General features: G+C 47.3%; 1 protein-coding gene across 7 annotated transcripts in view; it reads left to right on the forward strand.

Annotated features, from left to right (window-relative positions):
- The first annotated feature begins 208 nt into the window (after positions 1-208).
- The window catches only part of CACNB4 (calcium voltage-gated channel auxiliary subunit beta 4), a 59,590-nt gene continuing 35,695 nt past the window's right edge, over positions 209-24,103 (forward strand). For 5 of the 7 annotated variants that reach the window (XR_007889900.1, XM_051623534.1, XM_051623536.1 and 2 more), the window contains exon 1: positions 3,788-3,980. Coding sequence is in view for 6 of the 7 variants with exons in the window: in XM_051623534.1 (XP_051479494.1) it covers positions 3,900-3,980 (81 nt within the window). In the remaining variant the exon portion in view is untranslated. Of the gene's footprint in view, positions 433-3,787; positions 3,981-24,103 lie in introns of those variants that run through there. The other 2 variants (XM_051623540.1, XM_051623535.1) reach the window with 2 other exon arrangements.

Consider the following 24,103-nt stretch of genomic DNA (forward strand, 5'->3'; position numbering starts at 1 on the left):
GAAGGAGAAGGAAAGAAGAAGGAAGGCAGGCCCTCGTTATCCGCCTCCCCTCTCCTCCCCGGGGGCCGCGGGCCGGTGCGGGCAGGGGCGGCGCGGTGCGGGCAGGGGGCGGGGCGGGGCGGTGCGGGCAGGGGGCGGTGCGGGCAGGGGGCGGCGCGGGGCGGTGCGGGCAGGGGGCGGGGCGGGGCGGTGCGGGTGCCGGTGGGCGCGGAGGGAGGCGGCGCCGCTTGGCGGGGGCGTCCGCAGCGCTGGGAGGGCGGGCCCGGCCCCGCCGCACAGGCCCCGCCGCTCGGCAGCCCCCCCGGCCCCTCTCCCCTCCCTCCCCCGCCGCTCCTGGCAGCGCCGGTGCCGCACCCGGAGAGGCCTCCCCGGCGTCCGCGGAGCTCCATGTACGACAACTTGTACCTGCATGGATTTGAAGACTCGGAGGCGGTGAGTGCCCGGTCCCGCGGGGGTGCGGAGGGGGAGCCCGCAAACGCACACCCCCCTCCCCCCATGGGGTTTGGTTACCGGAGGTGCCACCCGAAATGCCCCTCCCGCTGCCGTCTGCCCCGCACCTCGGGCGCGGGGGGGTCGGGGCGGGTGGCGGGGCGGCCGAGGCACCGGCGGTACCGCGGCGGCCCGAAGGAAGGCGGGACAGGCCGGTGTTGCTCGCCGGGGGAACGAGCGCAGCCCCTCGAGTCCGCAGGCAGCCTGGCTGGGAAGCGGCTGGCATCCCTCACAAGATGGTTCTCCTGCCGCGCCGAGGCCCGCGCCCCGCGCACGCACCCCGCACACACACACACACATACCCCGCACACACACGCACACACACACACAGCCCCGTTACCGCGGTCTGAGCGTGACGCCCGAAATCAGAAGCGTTGGTGGAGGTTTGTCCGAGCAGGGTGTCTCTCTGTCTGTCCATCCGAGCAGGCTGTCCATCCGAGCAGGGTGTCTGTCTGTCTGTCCATCCGAGCAGGGTGTCTGTCTGTCTGTCCATCCGAGCAGGGTGTCTGTCTGTCTGTCTGTCCGAGCAGGGTGTCTGTCCGAGCAGGGTGTCTGTCCGAGCAGGGTGTTTGTCTGTCCGTCCCTCCGAGCGGGGTGTCTGTCCATCCGAGCACGGTGTCTGTCTGTCCGTCCGAGCACGGTGTCTGTCTGTCCGTCCGAGCACGGTGTCTGTCTGTCCGTCCGAGCACGGTGTCTGTCAGTCCATCCGAGCGGGGTGTCTGTCCGTCCGAGCAGGGTACCTGTCTGTCCGTCCGAGCAGAGTGTCTGTCCATCCGAGCAGGATGTCTGTCTATCCATCCGAGCAGGGTGCCTGTCTGTCCGTCCGAGCAGGCTGTCTGTCCGTCTGTCCGTCCGTCGGGCGGTGGCCGCCCAGGAGCCCCGCGGGGCAGCAGGAGCCGGGGCAGGGGAAGCTGCTCCGTATGGACCGGGGCTCTGTTACATAAGGCGCCGCGGGCAGCTGATGAAACACCCAGGCCACAAGATAAACCGGACGGGGCGTCCGTGCGGCCCGACGCGTGGCGGGGTGCGCTGGCTGTCCCCCAGGGCAGCGGGCGGGAGCCCGGGTGGCTTCAGAGGGGGCTCTTTGCGGTGCCAGCCCGGGGCTGGGGAGTGGGACCTGCCTGAGCCTTGCCTCGCGGGCCGGCGGCTTGTTTTGGCGTTTGTTTATTTCCGAGGGAGGGGAACCACAGCGGTGCCGAGCTGGACTTGAATCCTACGGTGCACCCGGTTGAGGGGCAACTTTGTCTATTTCAGTCCTCCAGAACTCTGTGTTTGAGTTCTTTGAAAGCTGTTGCTGCTTTGGGTCAGTACAGAAATCCCTGTCTTCCCAGCCTGCGTGTGTTAATTTGTGTTTTGTCTTTTCTCTCACTGCTGCTTACAAGCTGCCATGCCAAGCGCCTATGAGTGTGTTGGTTCCTTCAGGGATGTGTTTTAGGATCCAGCTGGATGTTTCTGTAAACCAGGCATTTGAAAGGCAAAGCGTGAATTCTTGGGAGCCGTGCTCAATCCTGAATCTGTCTTGTGCTGGTATGATGGCTTAGCAAAGTATACATACACCCCTAAGAAAACAACTTAAAAGTGTAGTGGCATGGCTAAGAAGGCTAACTTGCTGGGTAGATATGTTTTATCCATAAAAGGCAGATTTTAAAGTTCACTGGAGAATACGTAAATGACTGGTGGGATTCAAGGGTACGTCTGAGATGCTTAACTCCACGCGTTTCGGTTAAAGCCCCATGGCTTTCTTCCAATAACGTGGTTTGGGAAAAGCAGTTCAAGCAGTTTTAGTGGCAGCAGGTGACCAGAGACCTACCTGTTCCACAAGCATCTGTGTTAGGGTTTGTAAGAGTCATGTTAGTATCAAAAGAGAGGAACTTTTCGCTGTCCACTTGAAAGGACTGGGATGAAGAAGTCGTTTCCAGGTTCCCTAATGCTCTATTAACTAGTTCATGATAGTGCTGTTCACAGCTTTTATAGTTTTACAGTCTCTCAGTACTTGAGAATGTTTTTCATAGACTTCTGGAATCATGGCCATATGTGGGAACCTCAGCTTTCCTGAACAACGAAAAACCCGAAAACCTAAAAAAGAAGCCACCAAACCCTAAAAACGCTCTCACAGTCCTCTGGGAAAGCTGGAGGCTGTAAACCCCAAAGGCTCAGACACAAAGCAGATAAAATTCCCCCAAGCGTCTGTTTGCTTTATGCTCCTGAAGGGCTCGCTTGAAACGTTGTACCTAATTATTATTTTGAATTCTGACTCATGAATTGAGAATGCCTGCTGAGACAGTGTTCCCTGGCAAACAGGTAGCGTGATGGGTCATATGAGTGTTACTTTCAAGCCAAACAAAGCCAACGTAGTAGAATTAACACAGTGAAAAACAGATCCGGGCTAGCATATCAGTTCCCTGTGGTTAAGAGAAAATAACTGTGAGCATGCAGAGATTAAAGTAAAGGCCTGGGTGTTGCTCTGGGTTTTAGGAGCTGGAAGGCTTAGCCCAGATGTTGTGCAGCTGGCGAGCTGAAGGAAGCAGGTTGTGTACTCTGTGTGCTCTTTCACTCCCCGAGGCGCTGGGAGCCGTGTTCCAGGACTCGTGCTCCTTGCGATGCTTCTAGCATAAAGCAAACCTTACCAAGATGAGTCATTCTAGTACAGTAGCATCCTCCTAAAGTAGGCATTTGCCCTTACAAAATCCATACAGCAGCTCTCTGTGGTGAAGGCCTGATACTCAAGGCAAGAAAAAAGAGCTTACGTGTCACTGTTTGTTTGGTTTTTTTACCCTGGTTTTCATTATTTCTCACGTTGACCGTGTTCACTCTCTGAATGAAATCCTGGTGCATGTCCCAGGCAGCAGAAAGCTGTTGCAGCCTGGTGGGCCAGCACTGTTCACTCAGAAGGTCTGTCAGAAGGTCTGTCCCAATCTCCAGCTTGGCAGGCAGCTGCTCCGGAGCGAGCGGCTGCTGAGCCGCTCTGGGCGCTCTCCCAGCCAGGACTTCTGTGGAGATGTGTAGGAGCTGAAGCTGTGCCTGGCTCTAAGGGTAGGGCCAAAACAACAACCCACTCACCCCCCTTGGCTTGGGGTTTGTGTCTGCGAGGTGCCAGGAGCAGCCGGTGGGCTGGGCTTCTCACAGCAGATCTCTTCTTGTGGGTGAAAGCAAAGAGCTGCAGTTGTGATCAAGGGTTAAACCTTTGTCAGGCTTCACTGGGCTGAAGTAGATGTGTGTGTTGCTGAGTGCTTCTGAAAACTGCTCCAAGCTAACCTCGTGCTGTTGCAGTTAGAAATCAGCTGTATGGCACAGTGACTCCAGATAACCTCATGAAGGTTTTTTCAGGAATAAACCTCTACCCATTATTAGCCTGACGTGGGCAGGTCAGGTTTTAATTGGCACTGGAAGGAAAGGTGAATCATCAGTGCATGGCACTTACACAGAGTAAACATGCTCACTTTTTGGAAAGGTACTATAAAATCACACCATTTAAAGACAGGGATGCTAAGGTATGTACCAAATTTCTATATGTTCTCTTTTGGTACTGAATATACAGATTAGCTGGTCAGAGAGCACTCTAGGAGAAGTCTGCAGGTGAAATTTTACTGTTAAAACCAGGATTAGATATGACATTTTATAACACTAAATAGATATCTAGATGATTGTTAAAACTGAAGTTGTTGTTGTTGTTATTATTATTATTATTATGGTATGTATGTGTGCCTATTTATAAACTATGCACCAAAATATGTATTTTTATTTATGTGTATATAAAGAAATGGGTTGAGTGTGTGCATGGGTATTACAGTCCATTACCAGCTGTGATGATTAATGTGGAGTAGATGATGCACTACCTAGTGTGAGGCTTTTTGGGGAGGAAAATTGCACTGTTGAAGCTGAAAAAAAAAACGTACCAGTGATTGCAGACAAACAGTTGTTGCCATGTTGAAAAAAAGAGGTGCAGAGATATGGAAGCAAGCAGCTTTTGCAGACACAAGTGCCCTTGTAACGTACACGTGCAGGCTTTCAGGTGATGGAAGCTGCATGACCACAGAGAGAAACGTCTTCCCAGTGAATACTTTTTTTGCCTTGTGTCTTGCCCTGTGATTTTTGGGATTTTGGGGGCTTTTTTTGGTCCTATGTGTGGTTCTAAACAGGGTCACCCTTTGGGGAATGAAAGCTTGTTTGTCTTGTAAGGAAGTGTGTCCTACATTCTTCATAACAAGAGAATAGGACATAAAAATCCATGAGCACAGAGTGCTTAAGAAAATGAGGTCCATTAGATAAGAAAACACCACTGGTTTACATTCACAGTTGTGAACAAGTAGATGTGTGTCTGCTCGTGGCACAGCAGGGTCTGAATGCTGCTCGGTATGTCAGTCCAGAAGTTCCCAGTGCTCTTTGGTTTCAGTAAAGACTCCATCTTTTTCAGCAACAAGCTTCCACGAAACCTTCCCATGAGAAACGGCATTTTCTGTAAAATGACGTTTCCCACTAAAGCAGCATTTGGTTGAAAAATTCTCTCCAGGAATTAGTGACAGGCCCTCTCCAATTATAGAGTCCTTCCCAGCCCTTGATGGGGAATGACACCCATGGCAAGTGAGCATCACCCTTTCTGCACCTAGGAAGCTATCAGACCAGCCCCTTTTTATTTGTTTATGTTTATACCCCCCAAGCACCCACTTCATTGCAACACCTGAGCATGTGAGATGGCTGTCCTCACTTCTCACAAGGTGCTAAGTTTAATGCTTGTCAACAAGTGAGAGGCTTTTATCTTCTGTGCTGGAGCCATTAACAGGGCTGTTGGGAATAGCTGCCTTTGGAGAGGGGCTTAGAAGTTCAGCTCTGTTTTGTGGGAGGAGAAGGAGCAGGGAGAGAGCAAGGGGTGGGCTGGCATGGGGTGAGCCTGGTGTGGGATGAGCAGGGCCTGGCTGGGGAGCTGGCTTGGGTGAGAAGCCCCTGCTGCATGGACAGGAGGGTGCTGTTCCATGTCACCACTCAGCCCAAGCTGGTGACAGCCTGCAGCACCCTCTCCACGTGCCTTTCTGCTTGGCAATGCCAGTGTTTCCCATTCAGGTCATCTTCTTCCTCCTTGCGTTCGAGTCACTGAAGATGGCGTTTAGTTTCTGCCTTCTTTTCGGCAGGGAAGTTCATGTTTAAATATTAATTGGATTTCTGTGTGTTACCTCTCTGATCTCTGAAGGAAAAGTGGTCATTGCTTGCTCTGTACAACTTCTCCGATGTCGTGGGTTGAGAACAAGAAACAAAATGGGTGTTTCGAAGTGTTTTTCCTCCTGTTTCTGCCACAAAACTCCTGCAGCTGGTGCAGTTTTAAAGCCCTGTTGCATCTGGTTTCCTTTTACACTGTTCTGCAGGATTGCTTGTGCTAAGTGTAGATCCATGCAGAAGATGCAGCCCAAAGCACCAGCCCAGTGTTTACACAACAGGTATATTTAAAGTGGCAGCTGGTGTATCCTGGTTTATCATAGAATCATTAAGGTTGGAAGGGACCTTAAAGATCATCGAGTTCCAACCCCCCTGCCATGAGCAGGGAACCACTAGACCAGGTTGCATAAAACCTTGTCCAACCTGGCCTTAAAAACCTCCAGGGATGGGGCATCAACAGCCTCCCTGGGCAACCTGTTCCAGTTTCTTCACCCTTATAGTGAAGAATTTCTTCCTAATATCCAACCTAAATCTCCCCTCTCTCAGTTTAAAACCATTACCCCTTGTCCTATCACTGTCTTCTCTGATGAAAAGCCCCTCCCCAGCTTTCCTGGAGCCCCTTCAGGCACTGGAAGGTGCTCTCAGGTCTCCCTGGAGCCTTCTCTTCTCTAGGCTGAACACCCCAACTCTCCCAACCTGTCTCCAGAGCAGAGCTGCTCCAGCCCTTGGATCATCTTTGTGACCCTTCTCCAACAGGTCTGTATCTTTCCTGTGCTGAAGGCACCAGAGCTGTACACAACACTCCAGGGGGGTCTCACCAGAGCAGAGTAGAGGGGCAGAATCACCTCCTTGGCCCTGCTGGCCACACTTCTTTTGATGCAGCCCAGGACACCTCAGAGGAGAGGTGCTGGGTGAGCTGTCCTGAGAAGGGTTGATGCCAACAGAGCACATACACTGGGGATGCAGTGATGGCCAGTCATTTGCACACTCCTCTGAAATTCATTCTCTGTACCTGCAGAGCTTCTGTCATCCCTCTGCTACCCCAGTTCCTGTAGAGTTTTGTGATACCTGATGGATTTTCTAGAACATCTTGGTATGGGCAGCTGAGACCAAGCAGAAGGCTTCATACAGCTGCCAAATAAAACCTGGGACTTCCAGTGGGGTTAGAAGGGTTTCAGTGATGACTGGGTGTATCATTTCCACAGGCCCCTTCTGAAATTTTCAAGCTGAAGATGGCAAGCTGGTATTCTGGAGGTGACTGTCATTTGATCTGGCTTGATGGATTTGACAGGCAGGGCTGAAGGCTGCTAGTGAGAGTCAAAGCCTTTGTCCATCATGCTTGCCAGCAGGGCTCTCTGGTGGTGGGAAGCCTGGCGATACGCACCCTTTTTACAGAGCACAGAGGAGTTCTCATACCTGCAAAATCTGCACTTGGTTTATAGGTAAAATTAATTATAGGATAAGACTGCCCAGGGAACATGCTGAGTACCCAGCTGTACAGACTGTGAGATGTTGAGCTTTCCTCGTGGTTGGTGACACGAGGGGAAGCGGGCTGCAGACTGCTGTAGTCATCCTTCGTTGGGAGGTCTGCTTTTATAAGACAGCAGGTGGCTGGTCTCATAAGACCCTCAGCTGTGGGGCTGCTCATCAGTAGGAGACAACTGGATTTCCTTTGTTACCCCTCAGAGAGACCTGGGATGTGTCTCTGAGCTGAGAGAGCTGTTTGCAGTGCCTTTGGTTGGTTGAGGACACTCGGCTTCTCTTCAAGCATAGTTGTTCTTTGTTTCTCTATTGGAATCAGTTAAGTTTTCTAATGTTTAATCCAAAAAGGATGAGTAATGTCAGGACCTAGTCATTCCAGGAGTGTTGTCCCAACTGCTACCCAGTATCTGCTTGCTGCTTGTTTATGCAGGATTTTTAGTTTCAAATATGGTCTAAAGTCTGTCTTGACTGGGAATGTACTCAATAATTTCCAATAAAAAGAGATTGTCCTCTGCTCCTTGAGTCTTCTGAATTCTCACTGAGATTTGGCTTCTACACAGTCAAAGCATTTGTGTGTTTTTGACAGTTTCAAATGTGTTTTCATTTCTGATAGTTCTCAATAGACGGCCTTGACTAACGAATCATCATCTGCCTTCATGTTTTTCTTTTGTTTAAAGGGCTGCCTAACAGGCCTTGGAAAGTTAGCTTGACTTCTGTTTTGGGGTTTGCTTGGGTGCTTTTGCTTAGGTTTTTCTTACTAAAATGTAACGTGAGCTATTCTTCCCATGTGTGATGTTTCATTCTCACGGGAAAATGGTTTTTCCATCTGACATCTTCTGTTTGATAAACGTAATGTTGTGGTTTGATAGTATGGTAGGCAAATGAAACCTTCCACAGGAATCACAAATAATGTTTATGAATCGCTGCCTGCTGTTCCATAGAGGTACTTTTTTCAGGAAAAATACATTGAAAGAAGGAAGGAAAGGAAGGGAGGGACGGAGAAAGGGAGGAAGGAAGAAAAGAAGGTTGGTTCAAGTCACCTAAACAAAAGAAACCTGATGAGGAATAGCAGACAGAGCATGGTTTTCAATTTCAGCTGGGAGTGAGAGCTCCCCTGATTGGGATAGTGTATGTTTAGTAATATTTATTCAGATGAAGGACTAAGATGTGTATTTAGCTGTAGCTGTACCTGTGGCCTTTGGGTTCCTTCTGGTGAACTCTTGAATGAGTGTGGAGTGGCAGCTGAAATAACAAAGACTTCTCAGAGACGTGCTGAGCCTGGATTGCAGATGGCTTTAGCAACTTCCCAGTGCTTAAGAAGTTGCCCGTGCCAGGGAGCGTCAGCAGCTCTGCCTGGGCTCAAGGGCACTGGAGGGAGCAGTGTGGCTCTCGGTGCTGAAGGAACACATCACAGGAATAATAAATAACAAGGGGAGAAGCTTAACCTAGGATTTGTTGATGTCATGGCTTGCTTCCCTATCTCCTTACAACATGTTCTGCTTGTCAGACACTGAGCTGTGAGATGCTTTTCCACTGAGTATGCATTTACAGCAATAGTAGAGCCTGGTTTTAAAAACCAGCAACTTACACAAATGCAGATTACTGTACAAACAGGGTAAGCTTGACAACTGTCTGTGGTCATTTGGAGTAATTAATTTCAAGCTGTTATTTAGTTGGCTGAAGGCTGAGTTCTGTAGCAACGGCAGGTGGTGTCAAGATTTGCTTGTAAGCTTCCATCACATCCTGGTTTGTATTTTTCCACAGCGCTTTGTTGCTGATTTTCAGGCCAACATTGCACTGTTTTCAGTTCTTGAGTGTCTCATTTTGCCATGTCCCTTCCTTCTTTCCTCATCTTCAACATGGGCTTACATTGAGGTGCAGTATGGGGCACAGTGGGGAGGTTAACAGCCTGTAAGTGGGCATGGTCCTGGTCTTTGCCCAGGTAGCTTCCCTCTCGTAGAGGTACATCACTACTGGGCATCTTGGTTCTCTTCACTCATGACACCTTTCAGGTCACAGACCTGTGCATGCCAAATGAATTCAGCAGCCTGCCAGTCACTCCTGATCTAACACCATCTAGGTATGAAGCTCTTTGGGAGTGTGGCTTAGAGGGAACTTCTCATCATTTGTTTCATAAATCAAAGACAGACTGGACTGGCACTTCCTTGCCCCATTACTGTCTCCTGTGCTGGAGCACTGGTTTATACCCATCTTTTTCTGTGTTACTGGGCAGCAGAAGGGATTTCTCCTCTGGAAAATGACACCAGAGAGCAGCTCTTGAAAAATAAGAGGACAGCTGGGTGAGTCAGAGCAGAGTACCTCTGTGCACAGGTTGGCAGTGTAGTTTAGCATGTACTGAATGACTTCAGGGCCTCCTCTTCCTCTCTCCTGCATCCTTCATTGCTTCTCTTCCTCTCAGGTTCTGTCCTTTCTTAGCTTGGCTCAGTTCCTTACATACTCACTTGGAACAGATGATGGGTTTGTGTCTATATATACACATACATATGTGTATATATATCCATATGTATATGGGGGGGGTTGGGCTCAGGAGGCCCCTTCCAACCTCAGCTCTTCTGTTACTCTCTGAAAATTGTAGAAGAACTGGAGCAGAAAGGGAAGGAAGAGGGGGAATTCTGTCCAACAGCAAGTTTGGATGACTCTGTCTTGTGCTCACCTATCTGTCCTTGCCTGCCCCATGGCACTGATCAGGAAGATGGATTTTTGATGTGGAGGATTACTCGTGTGTCCAGAGTCAGCCAAGCTTTTCCAGCCAGCACGGAGAGCTGGAGGAAGCCAGCAGTGCCTGGTTCTGTGCATGCACAGTGCAGGATGCAAATCTACATTTTCTGTTTCTCTCTAAAGCTAGCCTTGTCTGAAAGAGATGTGTTCTGAGAAAAGGGAGCAGTTATGGGCTACTCTGCTCCTTAGGGTGGTGAGGATTTTAGATTTCACAAGGGCACAGAAAAGCAGTAAAACCCTGGGGGAGAGGGACAAGGGGCTGCTCTTCTCTCCTCTTTTGTTTTGTTTTTTTGTTTGTTTTTCTTTCCTAAAAAGTCAGGTAGTACAAAAGCTATGTAAGTTACAGTGATGGAGCTGTTGGGTTATGGTGTTTCACCAGCGTGGGGAATGCAGCCTGGCAGTGAGTTGATTTATCACAGGGACATGGAGGAAATAATGAGGAAAAAAACCTCTCCATCATCTTGCTGAGTACTGAAGTGGTGAAGTGTGTGTTTGAACGAGCTGCTAACACTTCATATAAAACTTCACAAGCCTTTCTATTTTGAGAGAATTCTGCTTATACCAAATACATTTTCTCCTGAGTTTTTTTCTCATACTGGGACATTTCCCCACAAACTGACTCGTGGTTCAGCTCACTTGTGCTTTCTCCTTCCTGCAGCGGGCTGTTTGTCCTTGGTACAATGGCATTACAGTTAGTGATGACAGTATTATCAATGCCATGTTTTCTTTGAAAATTTGTTGCTGTAGGTGCTCTTGGTGTGTATGAGGCTGGAGGTTCCCTTATGGCCACGAATGACCCTTTTGCACCTCCCACCCCCATGGGATGAGCTGTAGGGTGAGGTGGCCACGATGTCCTTCCAGTTCCCCCTTCCTCCCCACTCAGCCGGATACAACCTGGAAATATCTGGCTTATTAGTTCAAGCTAAACTTACTCAGAAACTTTCATCCTTTAATCCCATACAATAAGAACTCTGTAAATAAAATCCTGTTTGTAATGTTTACCCACCTTTCCTGCTTATTTACAAACTTCTCCTTTCCATGAGGGATTTCTTGGCAATATTCTTAAGCCACGTTCCTTCTGTGATAGGTGTATCCCCTGAAGAATGTATCTCTCTTTTGCCTGGAAAACTTAGGTATTCTGACAAATCATCAGTTCATCTCTGAGATACCATGATAAAATGTTATTTTCCAGAACATTCAGTGGTGATTTCATCAGGTTGTGACAAAACAAGCCCCAGAATCATTCTTGAGCAGAGAAGTTTCAGTTCTGACCAGAGAAAAGCTCACCAAGCTGAAAAATGCAGTGGCAGCCAGGCCTGCCTTTGTCAGGAGAGGCTGCTGCTGTGTGAGAGGCAGCACCAGCTCCTGGCACCACGGGCTGTGTCCTGAACAGCATGACAAAGGCTCGAGAATGAACCTGCCACACTCCAGGGATGACAGATGCCACAGAAATATGTCTCCAAATGACACCAAGCTGGGAAAAGAAGTAAATGTGATCATAGAATCACAGAATTATTTACTTTGGGTAGGACCTTTAAGATCCTCAAGTCCAACCCTTCCCCCAGCCCTGCCCAGGCCACCCCTGCCCCACGTCCCTCAGCACCATCTCCAGGGCTTGGAAACCCCTCCAGGGATGGGGACTCCCCCCTGCCCTGGGCAGCCTGGGACAGGGCCTGACAGCCCTTTTGGGGAAGGAATTGTTCCCCAGATCCAACCTCAACCTCCCCTGGCACAACTGGAGCCCATTTCCTCTTGTCCCATCCCTTGTTCCTGGGGAGCAGAGCCCGACCCCCCTGGCTCCAACCTCCTCTCAGGCAGCTGCAGAGCCAGCAGGTCTCCCCTCCCCTCCTTGTCTCCAGGCTGGACACCCCCAGCTCCCTCAGCTGCTCCTGCTCAGACTGGTGCTCCAGCCCCTTCCCCAGCTCCCTTGCCCTTCCCTGGACACACTCCAGCCCCTCTGTGTCCTCCTTGTCCTGAGGGGCCCAGACCTGATACCAGGATTCAAGGTGCAGCCTCACCAGTGCCCAGCACAGGGGGATGATCCCTGCCCTGCTCCTGCTGGCCACACCAGTGCTGGTGGCTACCTTGGCCACCTGGGCACACGCTGGCTCAAATTCAGCTGCTGTGACCAGCACACCTTACTGATACACAGTTGTAATCAAGTGTACCTACCAAGTGTCTGTTTGGAAAAGAAAAGCAGGGGAAAACAGTTCTCAGTATATTTGTTTTCAAAATTTCTGACCAGATGTGAGAAGCAGTGTTATCTCCAGTGTAGTCCTTATTCTGGTTAAAATGTTCTCTGCATGTCTTTGCACACCATAAAATGGGAATATTGAAACTTTGCACTTTTTATTGATCTCTTAATAGAAAACGAACAGCATGTTGACAGATGGAGAAACAGACAGATGAGTTATAGTTTGGCTCCTTACATTTTTCCATGCTAATCTCAGTTGCTTGTTTATTATTATTATTATTATTATTATTATTATTATTATTATTATTTAAATTTTTATTATTTTTATTATTTTTATTATTTAGTATTTATTATTTGTCAGGAGTAGAGTGGTAGGAAGTGTTTTTCTACATTGTTGAATAGCTATTGTGCTACACTCTAGAGTGGATTCATTTCAGGAATGCATTAAGTAATCTTTCCCTTTAATAGTTAGGTCTACTATATGTAAACACACAGTGTGAGTGGGAGTGTAAGAGAGGAAAAGAGTCACAGAGTGGAATATTTTCTGTTATACGTTTAAAATTCATAGAGTGGTGGTGGATACATGAAGTTGTTTTGAACAGAATTAAGAAGTTGACTTAAGCTTTGAAGCTTGTCATTGAACATCATTTCTAGTGCTGATGCTGCCGCCAGATGTAACTATGCTGATCAAGTCTTATCTGTTATAATATTTAAGAACCTTGTTCAATTTTTTTTAGCTGCTCTGTTCTGAATATACCCCATACAAATGTTTCCTTTGTGTTGGCTCACAATCGGTTTTGCAGCTTTCATTGTAAAACCTTTCAATCTGATTTTTAAATGAGAGGTGTCCTGTTCCTCCCCCCGAGCTCAGTTAGTTACTGTATAGGCTCATGAATTTTATTAATATAGGCAGGAATTTGTTGTACACAGGGTTTTAAATCATGTAGCTCCCACCCCAGCCCTTGAGAAAGCAATTTCCCTGGAACTTTGCTCTCTTTCTGTCCAAACACAGCTTGGGTCTTTGGCTGCATCAGGGCACGTGTGTCCCCAGTGGTGACCAAGTTTAAAGATATAGTCATGATAACTAAGGGATGGCTGTGATAGCCACATTAATATGCAGTATGCTCAGTACTAAAGGCTGTTCCTAAGATGCTTGGGTGGAACACAAAAAATCATCCTATTTCCATGGACTTTTTGTTGTCTGCAGGAGAAAGCTTCTTAGGCTGGTTCTCTGCATGCAGGTGATACCCACCAAGTGGGAAAATACATTCAAAGGACTGTAACTTTGCATAGATACTTTGTTTCTTCCCTCATGAGCAAGAATTTAATGCGTGAAAGATAGGTGGAATCTGTTTGGCATCAGAATTGAATGTGTTACATTCTTCAACAAAAAAAAAACCAACCCAAACTCATAAAGCTTAGGCTGCCTTTTTTCTGTGTGGTCTGATCTCTCCCAGATAAAAAAATCCTCCTCTGTAGCCTCAGAATAACAACAACAACCTTGTAAATAAATAAAAACACTGCAGTGTTGTTTTGCTGGAAACTGAGCTGTGGAGAGGCATGTCTGAAGTCATTACAGCCTGCTTTTCAGGCTGATTTGCTGGGCATTTTCAAACCTATCTGGCCTAAATAGAAATTACACGTGGCCATTAACTCTGAAATTTGGGGCCAGAGTGGAACTGAGGGATAAGAAATAAATAGATAACCGAAATAAGAGCCTTGGTTTCAGTGGAGACAAATCAATGTATTTCAGGGAAGTGCCGCCCAAAAGTCTTGATTCCTGCTCATTTTTTTCCAGCCATCAAATCATTCCTCCCGTTGGTTGTATTGCCCAACTGCAGTTGCTGCATTTATTTAGAACAACAAGAAGAAAAAGCTGCTTCCCAGCAGCTGGAGGCTTAACCAGCTTTCCTCCATCAAACCGTTTCAGGAAGGGAATCAGCAAAGATGTGTCCCTTGTGGCTCCCTGCCTGTCTGGGTACGTGCTGCAGTCTCTGGAGATCCTAGAAGCGTTTGGGTTGGGTTTGTTGTTTGGTTTGGTTTGGTTTTTAATTTAATTTTGCTCCTTTCTCCTAGAGCAAGTCCCTCTGTGCCCGTGCTCCGAGTTGCAGCGGTGCTGCTGACACAGAGCCTGGCTGCAGGAGGTTCTGCTGGAGAGGAGCTGTGTCTGCCAGGAGGAACAAGGCAGATCCTGCTCCGCTCTGATTTTCTCTCTTTCAGCAGCTGCTGTTACCGTTCCCTCCTGGCAGACTGGAGGGAGCTGGCCAAGCTGCAGGAGCAGCACGCTGCTGGTGGCCATTTGGGATGATAGGGTTGGAGGGAGGAAAAGGAGTTGTTTCTCCCTCAGGCTCAGCCATTTTTCCTCTCTTACTTATCTGGTGCCTCTTACTAGTTTGGCAGTTTATTCGTATTTCAGCGGTGTGGCTTGCACAGCTCCTTTCCAACTTTGAGAGTGACATAAAAGCTGCAGCATGGAGAGATACAGAAGGAGCTGTGGTAGGACAGCAGGACTTCAACTCTAGAGTGATTCAGATACAAGTGTCAGCAAGAACAGCTTGAATCCTGGCTGTGCCTGTGATGACAGTGTGCTCGCTCTGCAGCTCCCCGAGAGACAAGTGGAGTAGGAACTGAACAGGAGCCCAGGGCTCCCCGTTTCTGGAGAGGGGTGCAGGAAGTGTGCCTCCCAGGAGAGGGGAGAGTCTGGGCATTTGCACTTGTCACTGCTGTGTGTTGCTGGTACAGCTGGGTAAAAATCCTCCTTTTGGAGATTGCTCTGGCCAGAAGGGTCATGTAAATCTTCAGTGGGATGGAAGATGGGTACCCCCTGTGGAAGTTCTCCACCCCTCCACGCATACGTGAACACGCAGCCTGTGCTGGGGACAGAGCAGGCACAGTGCCACCTCCCTGGCCATGTCTCACAGCCTTGACTGTGCTTACTGCTCGTGCTCTGTAAGGCTGTACCACCCCAGTCCTCCCTGCCAGGCTCTTTCTCACACTCAGTGCTGTGCTGGCCCGTCCCTTTGGTGGGCAGGCCCGGCCGTGCTCCCTGGGGCTCAGCACTCCTGGGGCTCTGGGGCTGGCAGAGGCTGCTGGAGCATAGCCTGAAGCCTCTTCCCTGCCCTGCTCCTCGCTGCTGCCTGGCCCGGCAGCCTCCCCACCCGCTGCCTGGGGTGCTGGCTGCGGGAGAAGCCTGCTGTAACAACAGGGTACAGAGATGCTGTGCCCTCTGTGTGGAGCTAATGGCACACAAGAGCTTTTACAAAAGGGAGCAGGGGAGAGCTCTTTAGTAATTGAATTCTCCTGCAGCTTTTGTGCTGAGGAAAGTGGGATGTACACAGCAGCCCCTGCGGCTGAACATGGACCTGATCCCAGAGGAGTCTTCAACCCTGCAGCTTCCAGGGGCCAGGCTCCTGGCGTGGAAAACTCACTGCAAATGCACAGGGAGGGTGAAATGCCAAACATGTAGTTAATGCTAAAATGGCCTAAAGAAAATTTGAATTTAATATAAGTCTTTCCTTCCTGCCAGCAGCACAGGGCGCTTGGACTTGCAGTGAGTCATTCTGGAGCACGGGGGCTCTTGGGGATCTGTCTCCTGTAAGGGGTGCTACAAATGCATTCATTCTTATAAAAGCTGTGCCTGAGAGTTTGTCCATCCCCAAATATGTTCTGTTACAGGTGGTGGATATGTGTGTGTTTAGATCAACATCATGTTATCCCGAGGCTGAAATACTTTGTTAGAGCTGCTGCAGTGAGTTGAGGGCTTGTCTGTGCAGCGTGAGCAGTTTGTCTACCCAGGAATCAAGCCCTGGGGGTTTAACATTTTTTAGCCAGGGCAGAAAGGGAACTCGGGAAGTTCCTGAAGTTCAGCTGACTGGCTTTTGGTTTACATCCTTCCCTTCATCCTTCTCTTTGGGGGTGCAAGGAATGGTTTTGCATGTGACTTTGGTGAGATCTGTACCTACCCAGTGGGAACTGACTGGGAGTGAATCCAACCTAAGGGTGGTTGTGAGGCAGCAGGCACCTTCTGTCTTCTGGACTTCAGTTCCTTGCTTGTGACTTTCATATTTTGGTTGATGGTCTTTGGATGTTTTTCTTTTTTCTGCTGGATATTTTTCTGTACCTTTGACCAGGCTTTGACTTCACTTCAGCATCATACCCATTCCCTGTCTTTTTGGTTACATCTCAGATTTGTAGGGCACTAGCAGAACCCTTGACAGCAGTGACATTTTTTTTAACAGATTTGCCTCTTCTAGAATATCCCAAAATAATGGCAAAAGCTTTGGATCAAAGTAAGCGTTTTGAATCTTGTCAAGTTTTTGACAGATTCCATTCCTGACAAGACTTTTTTTTTATTCTTCTTTCAGCAAAGAACAATATCCAGGTGGTTAAAGTTGTCCTGTCTGCTTCGTCTGTAGATTCGTGGCTTTCCAGTTCCTGAAGGGCCTACAGGAAAGCTGGGGAGGGACTTCTGACAAGGGCTTGTAGTGAGAAGCTGTGGCTGCCCCATCCCTGGCAGTGTTGAAGGGCAGGTTGGATGGGGCTTGGAGCAGCCTGGGCTGGTGGGAGGTGTCCCTGCCCGTGCAAGGTGTGGGACTGGATGATCTTGGAGGTCCCTTCCAACTCAAACCATTCTATAATTCTATGATACATGAGAGAATTTTGGTAGAGAAGTTTTTAGCACAGAATGGGATCTTCAGTGTCTTTCTCAGTTGTTGCTTCCACCAAATCAAAGAAGTTGTGGGTGTGATAGTGATTCTTAAAGGAATATTTTTTCTTGGCTGAAATGCTTATTGGATGCTAGTAAGAAGGAATACTAAACTATTGTTTCTCCTAAGCCATTTAATTAAGAATCCATTTTGAGATAATACTGGAGGCAGTTATTATATAAAAGAAAAACGATTTTGTTGGTGAGTTTCCGATTTTTAACTCTCTTAAATAACTGTCAAATACTGCTGTACTGTGTAAAACTGAAATATTTTGTCATGAGCTCATGGTAGTCATAAGAATTTGGGACAATCTGATCGGACCATGCTATGTCTTGAAAAAAATATATTTATGGTGTCTAGAGTTTAGATGTAGCCCAAGGGTTTGGCTGTTGCCTCTTCCTGGGTTTGCATCTTTACCTGGCATAACTTAGTACCTTCCCATTTATCCCAGCAGTGAGTATATGGAGAGACTATTGAGCCAGTGGCTTTCCAAGATTTAAAAACAATCTTTGATATCTATTTGTTCCTGCTTCTAATCTTCCCAAAATAAAACAGTTGGTTGTTTGTCATGTGTTAGGTTGCAAACCACTAATAACAAGTGCTTCTCAAAACACTGGTGTGTTTTCAACACGTTAGCTGACATCCAAATGGATGACAATCAACAGTCCATCTGGTGACACTCAACAAATACTGTTGGTGGGGATTTCCCCCCCCATTTTACGTAGCAGTGATAAAAACCCCCTAGTTTGTTTGGGGAACCTGTGCTTCACCTCTGCTCAGCAGAGCTTGGGGAACAGGTCAGAGTTGCTGTAGTTGGGCACATGGAATTTCCAGCCCTACTGCTGTGAAGTCCCAGCCAGCCAGTGGGCAGCAACGTGCAGACTGTAACAACCCCGAGATTCTAGACAGTCTGTGGAGCCCTGGATTCATTACAGCAATTAAGTTCCACAAAGTGCCACTCAAACATTACCTCAGCAGGTGATAGCAAGATGCCCTTTCACTTCTGTTTTGCTCTCAGCACAGACAGGTTTTAGATCGCAAGGTTTTGGGGGAAGGAGTTGCTGTTTACAGAGTGCAGAGTGCTTGGAAAATTAGAGCTTTTCCTTACTAAGATATTTCTAGATGTATACAACAGCTTCTTGTGAGTCCAGCAGTTGTGTGAGTTCAGAATTTGGTCTTTGCTGCAAGAAAAGGAGGAGATCAAGGCAATGGGAAGATGGTTCCCTGGAAAGAAAAAAAAAAAAGAATAAAAAGAGTGAAAAATCGAAAGGGGAAATAAAAGGAAAATGTAAGCCTCATTTATTAGTGTTTAAAGCTGTTTCTAAGCCTCTGAGTTTGGAAACTTGTGGAAGGAAAAAGCAAATTCAAACCACAGTGCAACACAACATCCTAAACCTTAGCCCAGACTCTGTCAGGTGCTTGGCTTAAGTTAAGCAGCACGAGGTTCACGTCAGCAGCTCCGTAACAGCACAGCACAGCGCTTTCCCATTCACTGCACAGCGGGAATATTTGTAGGGAAGGGATTCTCCTGCAATTCCTTGAAGATTGTAAGTCCGTTTTGGTGTTTTGAGCCCCGGTGAGACTCTTGGCAAAGCCCGTGAGAGGTGGGCAGAAGCACCGTGGATGGGATGACTTCAGAGGAGGTGGCTGCCACCTAAATACAAACGTGTCGGAGCAGGGGGCTGCAGTCCTCTGGAATACATGGAGTTTGGCTGCCCACCAGCTCTCTTCAGTGAAGGATTATGGAGCATATGCTATTTGAAATTTGACTTCTGTGAGGTGGGGACCTGGCCTGGAAGCAGGAATACCTGGTACCTACAGACCTGCAGGGCTTCTTTGTGTCTGAAAAGCTAATGGGTGATTGCAAAACCAACCAGTTGTCTGCTTGGGCACTGCTGCTGAGCGTGTGGTTTTACCAAATCAGCTTCAGGTCAAATTGTGAGACGGTTCAGCGTGTTCTAAACCATTTCTTTATAAAAAAAATAAAAAATAAAAAGAAATATTCAGGGTTATTTTGGTTGCAGAAAACCTGGTGGTGTGGGAAGCGGTGATGCCAAGCTAGAAGAAAATTGGGACACTGCGATGATAAAAAAAATCCTTGAAAAGATTATTTGCTTTAATTTAACTGTTTGAATTCGGAAAAGCATGTGGGGAAAACAGTCAGGGGGCTAGGATCTTCTCAGCCCTGAGGCCTTGGGGAAAATTCTCCTCCTTCCCTCACGTTTATCATGTTTTGAAGGTTATTGTGTTGAATGTCCCTGCTTTGAGGGCTGAAGTCTTGTGTGGGTTTGCAGCCCAAGGAGAGATGCACTGGTTTTTGAAAGTTGAGAAGAACAATTTTAGCTAATGAATGGGGGAAAAGAATGACAGAGATCCTTCTTGTGGCACTTCCTACCCTTTCCAGTGATGCCAGGCCAGCCAAGTGTGTTGTGCAGCAGAGGTGACAAGGAGGGAGGTGGTGACAAGGGTCCATGCTCTGCTTCTCATCTCCCAGCCCCTTGGCAATGTAATTCTGTGAGGCTCTCCTGTGCAAACCATATTGCAAGGGCAGCAGTTGGAAATCAGCAGCAGTTGGAAATCAGCAGCAGTCTGGCTCACCCTACCTGCTTTGTTTCTGTGCCATCAGCCTCTGCACTTGGGTCCCATGTATTAAAATAAGGTCCCTTATGCACATGGTCTGTGAAATGAAAACCAGAGGTCACAGCACATACTGAGGAAACTGAATGTCAGATCTGCTGCTGAACAGTTCTCCAGGAAAATAGACCTCCCTTGTTCTTCCTGAGCTCTCTCATTTTCCCTTTTTCTAAAGGAACCAGCAGAAATGCCACCCATCCTCAGAAAAAATAAAGCTGAGCTAGATGAAAACAAAAGAGAAGTGAGAATAAACTTGAGCAGAGTGAAATAAGGGGAGAAATGGCAGCTAATTCCCTTCCAGATCAGCAAGTTAAATCAGCACGGGACAGCATCTTTAATATTCCAGACCTGCTGTTCCTCCAGGGCACTGCCCTTGGAGCAGAAGAGATCTCCAAGAACCATGCAGAGGAGGCAGGGGAGAGACTGGGGGCTCAGGGAGTCGCTTAGGAACACACCACATTATTTCAGGGCTTCCTGGCTGGAGCCTTCATGCTGTATGTCTGAGGAAACGTTGTGGTAGACCACATATGGTAAACACAGATGCTTGTGTAGTTGGCAGCATGATTAAGTTGAGTTTGGGGGCAATAGCTGTATCTTTTTTTGTTGTTGTTTTCCTGAAGACTTATGGCACATTCTTGACTTCCTGATGTGTTACTGGGGACAGACACAGGTGACATCTTCCCAGAAGAGCTCATTTAGGATAACAGGTGCAATCTTATTAGCTGGTATATTATGATCAGGTGTCATAAGACCCAGTAGTTGCAGCTTCCCCAGAGCCTTGGGAAGTTCACTCAACACTTTGAAGAGCCAAAATAATTAGGGGGGAAAAAAAAAAAAAAGGCAAAAAAAAAATAAAGCAGTGTCTCTACTGTTGCTGCTTTAGTTTGGTGCCTTTTATCACTGAAAAAAACCAACTTTGTTTTTCTCTCCTGGGTCTTCTGAATAGCTTTCATGGAAAAGAGGGACCAGCTGCAGAGACTGAAGCAAAAGTCAGACTGGAGGTGTTCAGCTTTTGATTCAGTCACACTTCTGACTGCAAGCAATTGGAATAAAACACACAGCAGAGCATTCCCAAACAGGTCTTCGCTCTTTTATGGTTGAACAAAAAAAATAGAATTTGAAAGGTTTGTGTGTTGTTGAGAATTTGGGGTTTGGACACATTTTTGGAGAAAAACAAGCTTGGGCACGTACCTGTCTGACTGTGATCTTCTGTGACTCTTTTTTGTTTGCTTGGAGAATACAGAAAAAGTGCTTTGGGTGTTACTTTGTGTGGGAAGCTCTGAATTTCAACTCTTTTTTTGGAGGGGAAGAAAAATGCTCACCCCCCAAAAATAGTGATTAATTTGGATGGAGGGGGAGAAAAAGGATAAGCTGCTGTTCATGTCTGTCACTGTTCAGCCCTACTGGGAATTCCATGGGCTGATTCTGGGAACATTGCAAATTAGAGGTTCCCCAGAGACAATGGTTGTCTCTTTCCTTGGGACAGAGTGCTCCAAGGTTTGGTGCTGTGTCCCAGGAAGGGTTGTGACTCCCAGCAGGGCAGTGCAGAGTCAAACCGTGGGTGTAGGCAAGTGCTCAGCAGGAGAAAATGGTGCAGCAGCTCAGAGCTCTCCTTACCCAGGAGACCAGGCAACTTCTGGGACCCTTGGCTCTTTTGTGTAGTTGTTTCCAGCAGAGGTGAGAGATCTGGAGCAGTCTGACTGGGACAATGATGCTTGGAACGACTTATCCATGACTAATGTGTAAATGCATTTTTGTGGTCAAGGGAACAGAAACACTGTCAAACTAGTGAAATGTTTTGTCCACCTTTGTACTTCAAGTAGTTTGTGGTCTCCTTTTTGCCACTAAAACATCCAGGCTTTGTCTTGACCGAGTAACGTTTGAGCTTCCAGCAAAGGCAAAAGAAGATATTTATAAACCAAGAAATTACACCTGTCAAAAAGGAAAAGGTTTAGAACAACTAATATATTCAGTGACCACTTTCTTCTTTTTTTAGTCTACGCAGATCTTTAAGCTGAAGAACTTTTCCATGTGTAACACCTAGTGAATATATAACGGGCAAAATCTCCTAGGCCTTGCATGTTCATTTCAACATTACAGAAAAAGATGTGGTATTTTGGCAGTAAATGTATATATTGCTAGTCCTTTTTTTTTTTTTAAACAAAATTTCTTAGCTGTAAAAACACAATCTGTGCTGAACTGAAGGCAGCTTGAGAGAAGAGATGTGACTGCAAGATTTTAAATTCAGGGGAAAAAAAACAAGACCATGAAAAGGAATGTTGGAACAATTGCCCTATTTTCTAATAATTAGTATTCACAAAGAAAAAACATGTTCTAACTACCTAGTAATTTCCAAATTGCTGAGACACCTAATGAGTTGTCTTAAATAAATTTAGCAAACATATAGAAGGAAATAATTACTGAGCATTTAAGTCTGAAATCACAACTCAATGCAAAATGCTTATGCAGCTGGCTTGTGTGTGTGTCCCTTGTTCAGCAAGAAAATGATTTGGTTGGGAATTGAACTTTGTCCTGTTTGGACTTTCAATGGCACATTCACATTGTCTCAGATGTGAATTAGTGAAAAAGTCCTACTGAAACCCTTTCCTACAGCTCTTCTGGAGCTTATTATAGGACATCACAGCAGCTGTAACAGATTTTGTAATTCTAGGGGAACATGAATAATTCTAGAGGATATTAAAAGCAAAATAGGGGCTGTGATCCTCATGTAATCTCTGCACCTCATTCTGCAAAGCCTTTACAGGTGGGAATGACCCCTTTGGTTTCATTAGTGCAAAGGGTTGCTTGTCCTGCCTGGAGTTCCCACCCAGGTCTCACTCCAGCCCTTAGGATAGGACCTTTCTGCAGTGTTTTACTGGGGAGGTTGTTCTAGCACACACAGATTTTTGTGGCTCTGGTGTTGGTTGCAGCACAGGAATGTCTTCATGCCAAATGAATGGATGCCCACTGCGTTGTATTTGTCTCTTAATTACATCACCTGCACAGGGATTAAATTTAGCTGAGACCTGGGTGAGCCTGAGCTCTGGTCAACAGTAGTGGCCACTTTTATTTCAAATGTGGGTTTTTTGAAAGTTCAGAAGTTTTGGTTCTGGTAAAAATATGATGGCACTTATCCTCTGTAACACCTGTCTTGGTGACATAATTATAGTGGTAACCCCTGTGACTTAAACCTACATGTTAGGAAGAGGGAGCAGTACAGATACTGTGACTAGCTGGTGGAGGGGCTGGTCTTGTACAGAGAGACCAGACAACGCGCGTGGACCCGTGAGGAGTGGGCTTTATGTTGGGCCTTGCAGTGAACTGCATCTAAAATGAAGAGTTGTTCTCCTTTTTTTAAAAAAAAAAAAGCACCACAGCATCGTGGCATATGGCAGCACATGGCCCTGCAGCCAGCACTGTGCCTATTTATCCTCCTTCTGCTTTGTCAAGAACTTCGTCAGGTTCCTGGGAACTTGTTAAGGAGGAATGTGGCCTCCTGTGCCGTGCACGTTGGCCTCATTCTCACTGGAAGTTGCAGAGGACTGAGGATATTGGGTCTTTTTTTCTTTTTTTCAAGTTGAGGCTGCAGTTTTTCATGAATACCTCTGGTGTGAAAAGCAGGAAGGGGGATGAGTAAGTAACCTTTGTGCTAATGAAATCAGTCTTCCTTCTCTGGGTAGCTACTTAGGTTAGGAACTAAGAGGAGGGAGGGGAGGGACAGGCAGGCGTGAGGACAGGATGGGACAGGAGTGACCTGTTTTCCCCTGAAGCATTTTGTGCTATACCTAGCTCTGATACTCTTCAGGCTCCAGCAAACCTTTCAAATGAATGGGTGCCTCCAGGTGTGCTGCTGCTTGGGATACTTTGTCATTTTAAAGGGCTCTAGATTTTCAAAGCCAACTCTTCTGCTGTTGCAGAGGCATCTTTCGTGTTCCCAGCTGAAAACAGATGTGTATGAGCACGGGCACTGGGGCTTCCCTCTTCAGTGGCATGGATGGTTTGTTCAGCGTAGTGATTGCCACGTGTGCTCAGTGTCTGCTTGTTTTTGGATAGAGATGTGCTCAAAATGCCCAGAGCTAATCCCTCCGTAGGAGGAGGATTCCTGCAGTCAGACAATGCTGCCCCGTTGTCTGGCTTAATGGACAAGGCAGAAGCTTTTTCTCAGAGCAGGGCATGTTTTCAGAAATGCTTTCTGGGTCGTGATGGACTCTGCAGCACCCTCAATCTTTTCAAAAGAGGCTGCATGTCATCTGGCTTATTGGAGCTCCTAATGGATGGGAGCTTTAATTGCACAGGCTGTGTGGCAGAGCAGTGCTAGTTGTGGCTGGGTAGGGCTGGGGAGCAATTCAGGGCTGTATATTTATGGCAGTTGGAAAACAAATTGTTTGCTACCTCACTGAAGTCGTTTTTTTTCCCTTTCTGAAAGCCTAACAGCTAAAGGTTGATGTTTTCTTCTGCTCTTCAGCAGGCAGGAAGGCTGGACCTGACAGGCTGCTGTTTGTAGTGTCCAGGAGAAGGATGCATGTGAACCTGCCCTCTCTAAGCAGGCTTGGGTATAGAAAAAACATGTTCACTAGGAATATTTGTTAACCTTTCCAATCATCCAGCCACCTCAGCACGTATCTTTCATCAGTCTCAAGAGGAAGACCAGTCAGTGATCAAGAGGGACTGGTGATTTACCATTATTTTGTAGCTGCTGAATAAACAGACC

This window comes from Apus apus, chromosome 6 (assembly GCF_020740795.1).
Source record: "Apus apus isolate bApuApu2 chromosome 6, bApuApu2.pri.cur, whole genome shotgun sequence".
NCBI classification, from domain to species: domain Eukaryota; kingdom Metazoa; phylum Chordata; class Aves; order Apodiformes; family Apodidae; genus Apus; species Apus apus.